This window comes from Cyanistes caeruleus, chromosome 20, assembly GCF_971803275.1.
Source record: "Cyanistes caeruleus chromosome 20, bCyaCae1.hap1.1, whole genome shotgun sequence".
Lineage (NCBI taxonomy): Eukaryota > Metazoa > Chordata > Aves > Passeriformes > Paridae > Cyanistes > Cyanistes caeruleus.
The window spans coordinates 1,318,567-1,331,333 of NC_141720.1; the positions used below are offsets into that span (position 1 = coordinate 1,318,567).

The following is a 12,767-nucleotide window of genomic DNA, read 5'->3' on the forward strand; positions in this document are numbered from 1 at the left end:
AAGTCTGTTTTTGTGCTCTGGGCAGTTTCACAAACTGAGGGCACCCCCACTCTTGTAGGACTGGCTGACAGGCAGTGGGAAAAAGCTGGAGGATTTCTTGGTCTTGTGCAGAAACACCAGCATGTCTCTGGGCTGTAGATGAGGCACTGCTTCATGTCTGAGTCCATGGGCTGAATTCTTTCTGCTAAGTGCTCTCATCACCAAATTCTGTTTGGTCCAAGCTGGAGCTGCGTGTGCTCCAGGGGAAGACTTCTGGGGCTGGGGTCTCTCAGATTAACTCTGAGGCAAAGAGAAATGCTCTGCCATTGTTTTGGAGACAGAGAAATGGAAATCACATTTCCCAGCCTCTAATTTCTTCAAGCATCAGATATTGCCCCAATTATTAGCTTTGCTTCTTCCCCATTGAATTCCTTTAGGAATGCCAGGAGATGCCATCCAGTCCTCCTTGGCTGTTCCTGGACCTCTCTGAGGATGCTTTGATTCAGGATAACTCCTCCTGTTGTGCACAGAGCTCTGTGTGTGATATACTCTGGGCCTTGCCCACGACTGTGGAGTTTTTGGCGTGGCTCTGGGCATCTGGAACGGGATCAGGTCCCACTCCGGGGTAATGATCTGCAAAGGAACCAGTTAAAACAAATGCCTGTTTCAGTTGGGATCTAGAGAGGCTTGCAAACACTCCAGACCTCTGTAATGGATCTCTGGAGGGAGAACAGTACCTGGAGGAGCTCCAAGTCCCACCTTCTTCATGCACATCACTGAAGAATAGCTCCCTCCTGTGCTCGCTGAGCCTTTGCTGTGCTGGGGACAGCGCTGGGTCACAGCCAGCTGCTCCTCTGTGGAGGCATGGACTGACTTTTCAGCCATGGTATCTGCTGGCTTTATTGGGGAAAAGTGCCTTCTTGCATTTCTTAGTGAGGTTTTTCAACAAGGAGATATTTTTTTTCTTTTCCACTCTCCCAATGATTGTGACAGGATTTTATTCTCCTGCAGCCAGCTGTTAGCAATTAGCAACTTGATCCAGTCGGGCCTGGGAACAGAGTTTAACACTTTCTTGCCTCTCAGAGGATGTTGCTAATCCTGTTTTTGCTGGTTTTGGGCTTGTGCTGTAGTTTTGGCACTTGGTGTGTATGTGTGGGCAGGGTGGGAAGATAGGCATGAGTACAGCAAAGGACTCTAATGCAGCTGAAAGAAAAGTATTGAGCCATTACACAGGAAAACGTCCTTAGTAAGATGATTCCCAAGCAGTTTGTACAGAGAATGGTATTTAGTAGTAATTCCAGTGTGTCCTAGCTCTGGGAAGTGTGCACTTTGGGAACCCAATCTACTTCTGGATGAGATTAAGACTCAGCACCAATCAACATCAGTAGTTCCTCAAACAGCGATTTCTGCAGCTGGAGCTCCTTCAAAATGTTTCACCCTCTGAAGGTGTGAAAACCACTCTTGCTGACCTTGCTTAGAACAGCAGCTGCTGTGGAGCTCTAAAAGCTGAGAAATGGCATTGTTTGCTCTCTCCTCTCCCAGGACTCACTGACAGGCACTTTGGTGATCCAGGACTGAGAACCAAATGTGGTGGGGAAAAACAAACCCAGCAGAACCTGAACCAGCCGCTGAGGTCCCTGTGCAGGGCTGAACTGCTGGGAGCAGATCACCACTGCCACGAAGGTGAGAATTCATGTGACCCATCTGGGAATGACAGGACCAGTCCAGACCAGCCTTTTCCTCTGTCAACAATGGAGAGAGAGGATTCATCCTGCTTGTCCTCCCTTTAGGCAAGGGCCCAGTGCAAAGCCAGCTTTTGTAGGTACAGAGCTGCTGACAGGTGAGCTCTAGATCAGTTCTGGAGCTTTCCTTTCCTCTTCACCTCCTTCCATTCCAGGGGGGGAAGGATGACCTTGGATGCACAAACAGCTGCAGAGTGTTTGGTCAAAACCCCTTCTTTGGCCAGACCCTCCTGCTGAGCTCTGGGCTTGTGCTTTGCTTTTGCAGGCTCACCACAGGATCACAGCCCCTTCCCAGCCCTGGCCAGGCTGCTCATGTAGGGAGCCACGAGGTGGCTGAAGCAGGAGGGACCTGGTGGTTTTAAGGTGTTTTTTGGTTGTCTGGCTGGGCACAGCAAGGCACAGCTACCCAGCATTAGCTCCCCCTCCTGCCTGCGTGTTTGGCTCCCTTCCCAAGAAGGCCCTTAGTTGTTTTTCAGGCTCAGAGCCATCTTTTCTGATGGAATCCAGCAGGGACAATGGCCAGTAGCATATCCTTAGGAAAGAGAATAAAAACAGGGCAAGCTCCAGTGATTCTAACCCTGATTTAGCTTCTGGGTGTCCAGCAATCTGCAGCTGGGGGATTTCCCAAGCCAGAGGTTTTACCTTTGGATTTAAGGAGCTGTGGTGTGCCTGTCTGTTGTGAGTATATCCAGTCCCTTGGGTATCCAGGGCAGTTCAGGGCTGTGATTTGTAGAGTTTAATTATGTTGGGTGGAAAAAGAGAGCCTTTTGTTACCAGTCTCTGAGTTAATGGCATCTGATGCTCTGCATGCATGCATGCACTGGCACAGTGATGGGCCCTTTTATAGCCTCTCCTCCTTCACTAACAAATACCAACATTCAGTGTTGCCTTTTTATTAAAACTCTGAGGATTCTTGAGCAAACACCTTCTTGTCCTGGCAACTTTGCATTTATGGATTTGTTCTGTTTTCTTTTCTCCTGGCATTCCATTATGAGACAAAGCCTCTAGCCTGCCTTCTGTTAAATCATCCTCCAGGATGGGAGCCCCCCAAGGCTCTTTGTGTAGTGAATGTGGACATAAAGAATTCACATAACTGCTGATGTGACCTCCTGTTCCTTTAGGTGTTATCATGGCTTTCCAGTGGAATTGCCAGGGTTTAGGTGTTTGCTATTTTCCTTGTTTCCAAACAGGAAATGGAGTGTGCTCACCCATGTGAGTGCACTTGCACTCTTGGCAGCAGTGTGGACGTGCAGGGAGAGATTATTTTCACCCTGTTTTGGACCTTTATCTTAAAGGTGTGTGGCAAGTCCCAAGGTGCCTGCTTGGCTACTTGGTGCCAAGTTTTAGGTGGATAAAGCCTGCTTGGATTGCCCAGGTTCATTTGCAGCTGCAGTTTCACTTCTTGTTAATTTAGTAAGGAAAGTGAAGTGTTGATTCAGGAGAGATGACTTGTTTAAGAGCAGTTAAGAGGGTACATCCATCCACCCAGGAGTCATGGCAGCTGAGGGCCTGAGAGATGGATTGCACTGGCTTTAGGGGTGGTGTAGACAGTCAAGTGATCCTTGGTTCTTCACAAAGCCTCTGATCTGGTGATGAGCAGAGCAGGGCTGAGGTCAAAGACACTCTTGAAGGCAGGGAAGATTGCCCAGCCCGTCACGAGGCGATGACACACGGCAACCCTGCAGCACAGAGGGCTCTGGAGGACTCATCCTCTCTCTTTGCTTTGTCTTTCAGAGATGTAGATGGCAGCTGCTGCCTTTGAAGGACTCGTCTGACCCTGTGCAGCACCTCCAGTTGCTACCATGATCTTCTGCATGCTGCTGCTGGCCTCCCTGCCTGAGCCCTCTGGCACCGAAGTCAACCCTGGTAGGGAGCTGCCAGGCTGAGAGAGGACTCATCTCCCACCTTTTGTGTGCTCCTTCTCAGCCTTTCTTTGCCTCTCATGGGGGTTGAGTGTAAAGGTTGCATGTAGAGATAATCACTGGTTTGAATCAATGGATTGAGATATTCCTGGACAGCTGTGCTGGAGTGGGGCACTCTCCTGCCCATCCCAGGAAGGCTCAGGCACAGGGACATCCTCCTTTCTCTGCCTGCCCAGGCCTGTGTTGAGCTCTGAATGTCCCCCCATCGCTTTGGCTCTGTGGCCTGCAGGACAAACCTCACTCCAGACTGGCTCAGAGGTTCTGTGCTCGCTCTGGAAAACAAATTACCAGTTAGCAAAGCATCAGCCACAGCTCTCCAGCCAGCAAGGGGCGTTCTGGGGAGAGAAATGTGGAGGGACAGATAGAAAACCTTACCTGGCACAAGGATAGGGTGGAGATACGAGCCTGTGAGTCTCTGTGGAGAGCAGGACCTCTCATCCTACAGCATTTGGCAGGATACACTCATGATGGAAATGAATAAGATAATGGTCTGCAGTGTGTTGCAAAAATTCCTGTAATGAGGTGTTTTGAGCTGGAGACAGCCTGTGAAATAAATGAGTTTAATCCTTTTCCAGCTTGGCTGGAGGTGTGGTGAGGCATCAGCGCTACCCTGAGGGCCTGTGCTGGCTCTGCTGGGGCTGGCTCTGTTTGTTTGGAGCCCTTTGTGGCTGCCTCTGACCCTGCTCTGGCCTGTGGATATTTGCAGAGGTTTGAGGTTGTGCTGCAAGCAGCCAGAAGTGAAGTGAGGGTTGTGGGGGAGCTCAGCAGCACTCCTGTGCTCCCTGTTCCACAGCATTCCCTGCCCTGTGCACCCACCACACACCCAGCCTGCGACTGGGGCTGCCACTGCTCAGCCTCATGGAGGAGGAGGGATGGCAGATGAGGGTCAGTGCCATGCAGAATCCTTTTGTTGGTGCAGGAATGGCCCTTCCACACCATCTCCAGGGAGGTGGGTGGGCTCTGAGCACAGCTCTGTGCTCCCACCTCCTGCAGGAATCCCTTCCATCAGGAAATAACCCCTCACACTCCTCAGCTCTGCTCCCTGTGACATCCTCGGGCAGCTTTGCTTCCTCAGCTCCCCCGGCTGCTCCAATGCCTCTGCCTGGGGCTGGCCTTGCTCTTCCCAGACAGATTCCAGCACTGTGGCCCAGCTGGTGCTCCTGGCTGTGATGCCAGAGGCTCCATGGATTATCCTGACCTCCAGGAGCAGCCTGAAGCATGTCCTGCATTGCCTTATAACCCAGAGGGGCTGCTTTGGGGGTGATTTCAGAGCTGTGTGGCAGGGTCCTGGTGAGTCCCCTTGTCTTGCAGCAGTTTGACCTCCCTGACAGACAGGCTGGGCCACCTCTCTGAGCCCCAGTGTCACCTGAATGCACAGTAAAGGGTCAGGAGTACCCTAAACAGAACCCAAAGATGGTTTTGCTCAAGATAGGTGCATGTGGTGAGAGCCTCATGTTGCTGGTTTTGGTGAGAGCTGTGGCCACCCACAGAGTGCATCCCTCAATGCCAAGGACACTCTGGTGCCAGCCCTGGGCTTGTGAACAAATGGGTTTTGTTCAGGGTTGCAGGAGGAGTCAGTCCCCCAGAGCCTTTCCCAGCTAGCTTTCCATCTGCCACTGCTGGCCAGTGCGTGTCTGACCTTTAAATCAGGTGTGAGCACACAGGACTCCCACTGCAGGAGCACGAGGAGCACTTTCTGCTTTCAGATGGTGACCCCACCCTTTTGGAAGCTCTCCATGTATTTACCCATAGCTCACAACAGATCAGGTTGTGCTGGGCCAGGTGAGAGTGAAGACAGTCGAGGCGGGTTTGGTTCCCCAAATCACCTGATTGTGCAAGGCTTGGAACTCTTGCTTGGCTTCCAGCAGGCACAATTGCTCCTGCCTGAGGCAGACAGCAGTTTCCTCCCAGGGAGTTCTTGACAAACCCCAGGCTGTGAATGTTGTGGGTGATACCAGGAGCCCACCCAGCTGAGCAGGGTCCCATCCCTCTGATTCTGAAAGGGTGCACGGATGGGCTGGCACACAGCTGAGCTTTGCCCCAGGGATACCCTCAGATCACTGCAGCTTCCAGAGCCAGTGCTTGGCTGTTTGTTTGCTTGTGGTGGCTGCGAGTTTGTTCAGCTGGGTTTTTTTGAACCCATGGGAAATTGTGGTGTTGGAGAGTTTAATAGGTTAAGGATTTATAATTCTGTTTTTGAACTCTCCCACCTGACCTTTTGATGCCTCCTGGTTCTGGTGTTTTGAGAGGCAGTGAGGATATCTGTTGTTCAGTCTAAATGATCTTTGTCGTACTTCAGTAATCCCTTTTGTAAAGATGAGGCTGCTGATCATCATCATCTGTATTGCCGTCTCTGCCTTTTGATGAGGGAAGGAGCAAGAGCTCTATTCCTTATCTGCTTGGCATCTGACCATGAATACAGGCAGTGCTGTAACACTAATTCTAGTTTGTTTCATAGGTATTCCCACAATCTTTAAAAATATTAAATATTTTTTAATATTAAATAACCTGGTATCATTAGGAAATGTTGTGACCAGCCATCTCCTTTACCTGGTGATTTAGGAATGCTCAGAACATCACACATTCCCTGATACAGTGCCTAACAGCTGCAGGCAAACCCTGTTGAAGCACCACCCTCTGCTTGCAAACATTTCTGCATCAGATCTGTCAGGCAGTTATTCAGCCTGAGGTGCTTTATTCTGTGTAGTGATAACAGCAAGGTGGTTTTCATCCCTCTGTCTTGTCTTGTAGCTTCTGAACCTGCTTGAATGGATTTCATGGAATCCCAGAATCTCCTGAGTTGGAAGGGACCCACGAGGATCCTTGAAGTGCAAGTCCTGTAGAGCTGTATCCAGGTTTGGTACAAGGGTGGCAGGAGATCATCTCTGAGGTCCCTTCCAACCCAGCCCATTCTGGGATTTTGTGATACCAGGAGGACACCCAGGGCAGCCCTGCCCCAGGGAGAGGCAGCCAGAACTGTGGAGCACAGACATGGTCAGATGTGAACTCCAGCCCACAGTGACAGGACAGAGCAGATCTTTCCTTGACTTGTCATTGTGACAGATGTTTAGCTTCTCCCTTTTATCTCAACTGGTGAAGGTAATAATTGTTCCCGTTTGAACACAAGTCAAGCATCCAGTTTATTCCAGGGGAAGAAAAATCTTGAACAAAAGCTCCCTTTTTATGTCATTATTATTGTTATTGACAAATTATTATCGATGATTAATTTGTCCTTGTAAAATGGGCCCATGCAACCAGTAACAATAATATGGTTTGGAATTTCATGCTCTTAAAATGTTTCTTTGTAAAATTTTTGCCTTGCCTGGGCTCTGCTGAATGATACTGTAAGTTTAATTTTCAATTTATGATAATTATGAAGTATTTAATCCTTCTTGTTTTTTGCATTCCTTATTTTAGCATTACCATGCTTATTCCCTGGGTGTGATAGCCTTAGAATTAAACTTTCCTGGTGATTTTTAAAAAAATGAGTGCTGATCTTTGCTTGTCTGTGTTCCCATTTGCAGCAATCTGTCGTTATCCCCTGGGGATGCACGAGGGGACCATCAGGGATGAGGACATCACTGCTTCCAGCCAGTGGTACGACTCCACAGGGCCCCAGTACGCACGGTGGGTTCACCTCTGACAACAAATTCAGTCCTTTTTTTCCCCTAAATACCCAATATGTTGTTGAGGAAGAAGGTCCCCTACCCTTAAAACCTTGTTTGCTGCTTCCATACTCAATCTGGGCACAGAGAAAGGCCAGGAGGCAATGGCAGCGCTCACAGCTGTGGTACAGGAAATTCTGGTTAAATATTAAAGAAAAAAAATCCCTCTCCATGAGAATGAAGTGGTGCTACAGGGCAGCGAGCAGTTCCCTACTGAGCAGCAGGGTTGTTTCTGATCACCTTGGAAATTGATGTCTGGGGAAGAAATTACTCCAAGCAGTTAATGAAAGATATCTGGGGCTGAGGAGCTGTTCTGCACAGGGCAAAACTGCCTGTAGGATTTCAGCCTCAGCTGACCATCAAAGGGCAGAGGTATTTGGTAGCCATTGCTGGTTTTGTTGCTTCCTCCCAATCCTCCAAAGTTTTGTGTGTTTCCTCAATTAATCTGATTATTTTTAATGCATGTGACTGTCCCCTCAGGTTACAGAGGGAAGAGGGGGATGGAGCCTGGTGCCCAGCTGGTTTGCTGGAGCCTGAAGATGTGCAGTTCCTGCAGATTGACCTGCACAAGCTGTTCTTCATCACCCTGGTGGGCACCCAGGGCCGGCACGCCCGCGCCACCGGCAAGGAGTTCGCCCGCGCCTACCGCATCGACTACAGCCGGAACGGGGAGCGCTGGATCTCCTGGAGGGGCAGGAAGGTGAGCCTGGGGGGAGCTGGGTCTGCTTGGAAAGCTGCACCCTGCGAGGCACATCCTCCACATCCTGCTTGATGCGTTGTACTTCATCCTGGCTCTGCTGGAGCAGCGTGTTGTGCCTCAGCTCTGTGCTTGCTGTGCATCATCTGGTATCACCCAGCAGCGCTGCAGCATTCCTGACAATAGGGAGCACTGGCATCAGCAGTGGCCAGGACTGGAAACTGTTGCTGGGTTTGTCTCTCACACAGCTGGTTTGGGTTTTCTGGCCCTGAGTAACAGCATGCTCAGGAACAGTGGCTGCACGATGTGGAGGCGCTACACAAGGTGTGTCTTCTCCTTTGCCCCTCTCAGGGCAGGATTCTCAGCTCTCCTACTGTGGAGCTGGTGCAAAGGTGCTTTTATTCCAGAGGGGATGTCTGAACTTTTCTTCCTTTGTCCAAGTCCCCTGAGCTGATTCCCCTAAATCAGGAAAACCGTGGCTCTTTTCTCCTCCAGGTGATCGACGGCAACACCGACACCTACGACGTGGTGCTGAAGGACCTGCGGCCACCCATCATCGCGCGCTTCGTGCGGCTGATCCCCGTCACCAAGGCACCCATGACTGTCTGCATGAGGGTGGAGCTCTACGGCTGCGTCTGGCACGGTGAGTGCCCGTTCCTACCCCTGGCACAGCCCTGGCACAGCCCTGGCACAGCCCTGGCACTCCCCTGGCTGGGGCTCCCCCACATCCCCGAGCATCCACAGGGATCCCCCAGCCCATGGAACTGCTGCTGCTGGTACAGACCATAAATAAAAAGATCACACTGCTGCTGCTGCTGTGTTTCTGAGGTGTATGGCCTTCTTTTTCAGATGGTTTGGCATCCTACAGCATCCCTGAAGGAGGAACAATAGCAGCTCCTGGCTTCCCCATCGTTTATCTGAATGACTCGACCTACGATGGCTACCAGGAGCGCAGGTGGGAGAAGTTGTCCTCTTCTCTCTCTGTCACTGTGCAAAATTCTTTCCTACTCACCCTGTTACTGGTGTCTTGCATCCCAAATGCTTCTTTGTGCTTGTAGGATCTTGGAAGATGTTGGATAACAATGTATTTATATCTTGATATATTAATTATTAATTATATTTATGTCTTTGTGTATTAATAGCTGATGGTTTCGAGCTGGGCTGATACAATAGAGCTTGGATATTTAAAAGGAAAAGGTTTTTATATACAGAGTAGGTGTTGCACATAGCTGACCAGCACTGAGGAGCCCAGGTGTGCTGGGGAGTGTCAGGGAGCTGCAGGTGTAGGCACAAAACCCAACCTGCTAAGCCAGGACTCCTTGAAAATACTTAATCTCTAGCTCACCTGCCTGACTGGTCTGGAAGTAGGAATCTGCCTCTTCCAAAATCCTGCTTTGCAGCTCCAAGGCACACGTACCTGTGCTCCAGTGACAGGAGGGCTCACCTGGGGTGGATTTGCAGAGCCAAGGACTTGCAGGGGGAGTCAGAATTGTGCCACACTGGCATCTTCTGCTCAGGAACAGTGCTGGAAAACTGTATGAGGGGCTCTGCACCCTCACATAGGAGTGGAATGAGGCAGGGTCCTGGCAAATCAGCCGATTTGCCTTGGGAAGAGCCAGTAACACTCTCAGGAGCAATGCCAGACATGATCCTGGGCAGAGCTGGCTGTGGCTCATGTGCTGCCCATGGTCTCCCTCCCCACTTTCCTGTTCTGTGCCTGCCTGCAGGACTTTCCCCACAGGTTCCCCCAGCACAGGATGGAGCAGTGTTCCTGCCATGCCTGGTGAGATGTGGGAGATCACACAGTGTCATTCTCCAGAGTGTGTGTTCTCGTTCTCCAGAGGCTCTGCCTGTAGCTCAGCTTTGCTGTTGGTCCTTGACACCAGTGCAAAATCTTCTGCCTTTTCCCTGGGAATGAGGCTAAAATCCCAGCCCAAACAACACCCACGTGGTGCTGCATAAGAACAGCGAACAAATTCTTGTCCAGGATGGGTCAAGAGTAGGAAAATCGATGTTTTGCTGGCACCAGGTGAAAGACATGTGTGGTCTCCCCCTGGAGCTGTGGCTGACTGTTGGTTCTCCCTGGCCAGGCACCTGTATGGAGGGCTGGGCCAGCTCACAGATGGAGTGCTGGGGCTGGATGACTTCACCCAGAGCCACCAGTACCGCGTGTGGCCGGGCTATGACTACGTGGGCTGGAGGAACGAGAGCTTCAGCACGGGCGCCGTGGAAATGGAGTTCCAGTTTGACCGCCCACGGAACTTCACCTCCATGAAGGTAACTCAGCGTGGTCCCTCCCCAGGGGGACAGCCTTTTTGGGTCTGGGGGCTTCCAGGTTGCCCCTTCTGGACACTGAATGGGTTGGAAGGGACCTTGAAGCTCATCTCGTTCCACCCTCTTCCACAGGTAGGGACACCTGCCACTAGACCAGGCTGCTCCAAGCCCTGTCCCACAGGTAGGGACACCTGCCACTAGACCAGGCTGCTCCAAGCCCTGTCCCACAGGTAGGGACACCTGCCACTAGACCAGGCTGCTCCAAGCCCTGTCCAGCCTGGCCTTGAGTACTCTTCCCAAGGCATGAGGACACACAAAATGCCTGGCAGCAGAATTTGAGCAGGAGATATCCCAAGTTTTCCAGTGTAGAAAGGTGAAGAAGGTGAGCACTTGCTTCTTCAGTGCTCAGGCTCTCCTTCCAGTATTTGGCTTGAAGGAATGAAAAGCAGACACCTGAAGCAGTGTTTAGGCAGCTGAGATGGATTTAGGATGTAGGATTTACTGACCCCTGAGGTAAAGGAATGTGGCTGTGCTTCCATTTTGACCAAACATTTCTCTGGATGCCTCAGCCTGTGCTTGTGCTGTGGGAAATTATTTAAACACACAGGAAAAGCATGAGCTGAACTTTGAGTCTGTAGTAAACAGCAGGATCTTTTAAAAAGGATTGGTGGCTTTTCTTGTAGAGATTTCAAATGAAGGAGAACCCACCACATCCTTAAGTAAATTGTTTTGGTGGTTACTTACTCTGGTTTTATTTTGTCTATTTTTAACTTGCGACTGTTGGCTCTTTGCCTGTTTTTGCTGGCAAAAATAAGAGTCCTGCCTTCTCAGAAAACTTCTGCTTCTACACAATGATTAAACCACTCTCTTAATCTTTGCTTCAGTACTAAGCTGGCAGACTTGTCAATGCCTTCCTGGTGAGACCAAGGGTCATTTTTGGAGCAGTCACCCAATCCTTTCTTTCTTTGCTGTCTACTCTTTTGGAGGTACAGAATCTGGATCTGGACTCAGGCTTTCCATCAAACTGCATAAAAGAATGGTACCAATTTCCTGCTTTTGGATGATTCCTCTTTGTTTGTGAATCTTGTGATGATTGTAATCCTCCAAGCCAAGAGGGAGGGAGCCAGTGGTCATTAAGGCTTTGGGATCATGCTAAAATTCAGTTCCAAGTTATTAGTGTCCAGGATAAAAGTCCAGTGTGGAAAGCATCACTTAGATTTTTGTCCCTGAGTTCACTACCCTGACATGAGGTCTCAGTCCTTGAGATTATTTTAGGAAACTCCCTCCCTCTCACTAGTTTATTTTATTGCTAGTGATTCTGCTGTCTCCCTCAGGTCATTGAAAAAAAAGTAGCAACTAATTTTGATTTAGGAATGCATTCCTCTTGGAAAAACAGAGGAGAATTTATGCCTTGAAATTACTAGTTGATGATGTTTAATCAAATTAATATATTACACGAGCCCACACTATGCTAATTGGGGACAGATGCCTTCCAAAAATCTGTCTTGTAAACACAATCATCCTGATAAACCAAACACATCAGATCATAAGAACAGCTACTTCATCTAGCATCTAATTAAAAAGCTGTTCTGATTAGCATAAATTAATCTTCATTATTTATTGAATGTTGCCTCCTTCAGCTTTGCATTTCTTTTGTACAGGCCAGGTGGTCTGTGGATCATTTTTGCATCCTCTTACCTGTTAGCTTTATCCCAGTCCTCTGAGCTTTCCCAGTATCCAAAAAAGTATTAAAAATAAATGTTAGCCACATTGCAACTGCATTGCATAGGCTTGCATGCTGTAAAATTGAACTTTAGTAGGAGATGTTTGCAATAGAAAATGTCTCTGTATCTGTCCAGGATGGAAACACATCCAACTCCTGTCCAAATACGGCACAAATTGAATACTGCAGGCACCAGGCTTTCCTGCCTGGTTATGAATGACTGTTTCTCCTTATTGAATAATGTTGTCTAAGCTTCATCTGGTCTTAATTATAGGCAAATACCCTCCTTTTGTCTTTTTGCTGCTCATCAGGCTGCTTGTCCTCATTAGTGCTTCACTGCTTTTCCCTGCAGGACCTTGCAGAGGCCAAGCAATTAATCGGGTTCAAGGCTGTAGGTGGTTTGGAAACTGTTGCTGTCACAGTGGCAAATACTCCACAGTCCCTGGGAAATGATTCCTGGGGTCTCTGGGGAGGGCTGGACCACTGAGAATGGGGCAGGCAGAGGGATATTGAAGACTTTGAGTCGCTTTATTTCTTCTGGTTTCTGGTCAGTGGCCACAGATATTGTGGTCCTGAGCTTCAGGTTTTCATAACAGAGCTCAAGGTGATGCTGAGCCACCAGGAGAAGCTGATGGATGCAGACTTAGGTGAAGGTTTCCTAAAACTCAGGTCCTTACTTGTCTTCAAGGTGCAGCCAGAGCAGGTGTATGCCAGGGTAATATCTGCTTGGGGTTTTCCTAGGTTGTGGTTTTTGGAAGGAATTAT

At 49.4% G+C, this 12,767-nt stretch overlaps 1 protein-coding gene across 10 annotated transcripts in view; it reads left to right on the forward strand.

Moving 5' to 3' along the window:
- The window catches only part of LOC111936918 (discoidin domain-containing receptor 2-like), a 47,471-nt gene that overhangs the window by 20,572 nt on the left and 14,132 nt on the right, over positions 1-12,767 (forward strand). For 5 of the 10 annotated variants that reach the window (XM_086858715.1, XM_086858722.1, XM_086858719.1 and 2 more), the window contains 7 exons: positions 1,522-1,662; positions 3,456-3,587; positions 7,168-7,270; positions 7,789-8,008; positions 8,501-8,648; positions 8,855-8,960; positions 10,096-10,282. In XM_086858715.1, the coding sequence (XP_086714841.1) occupies positions 3,524-3,587; positions 7,168-7,270; positions 7,789-8,008; positions 8,501-8,648; positions 8,855-8,960; positions 10,096-10,282 (828 nt within the window). In that variant the 5' untranslated portion in view covers positions 1,522-1,662; positions 3,456-3,523. Of the gene's footprint in view, positions 1-837; positions 1,426-1,521; positions 1,663-3,455; positions 3,588-7,167; positions 7,271-7,788; positions 8,009-8,500; positions 8,649-8,854; positions 8,961-10,095; positions 10,283-12,767 lie in introns of those variants that run through there. The other 5 variants (XM_086858723.1, XM_086858713.1, XM_086858716.1 and 2 more) reach the window with 2 other exon arrangements.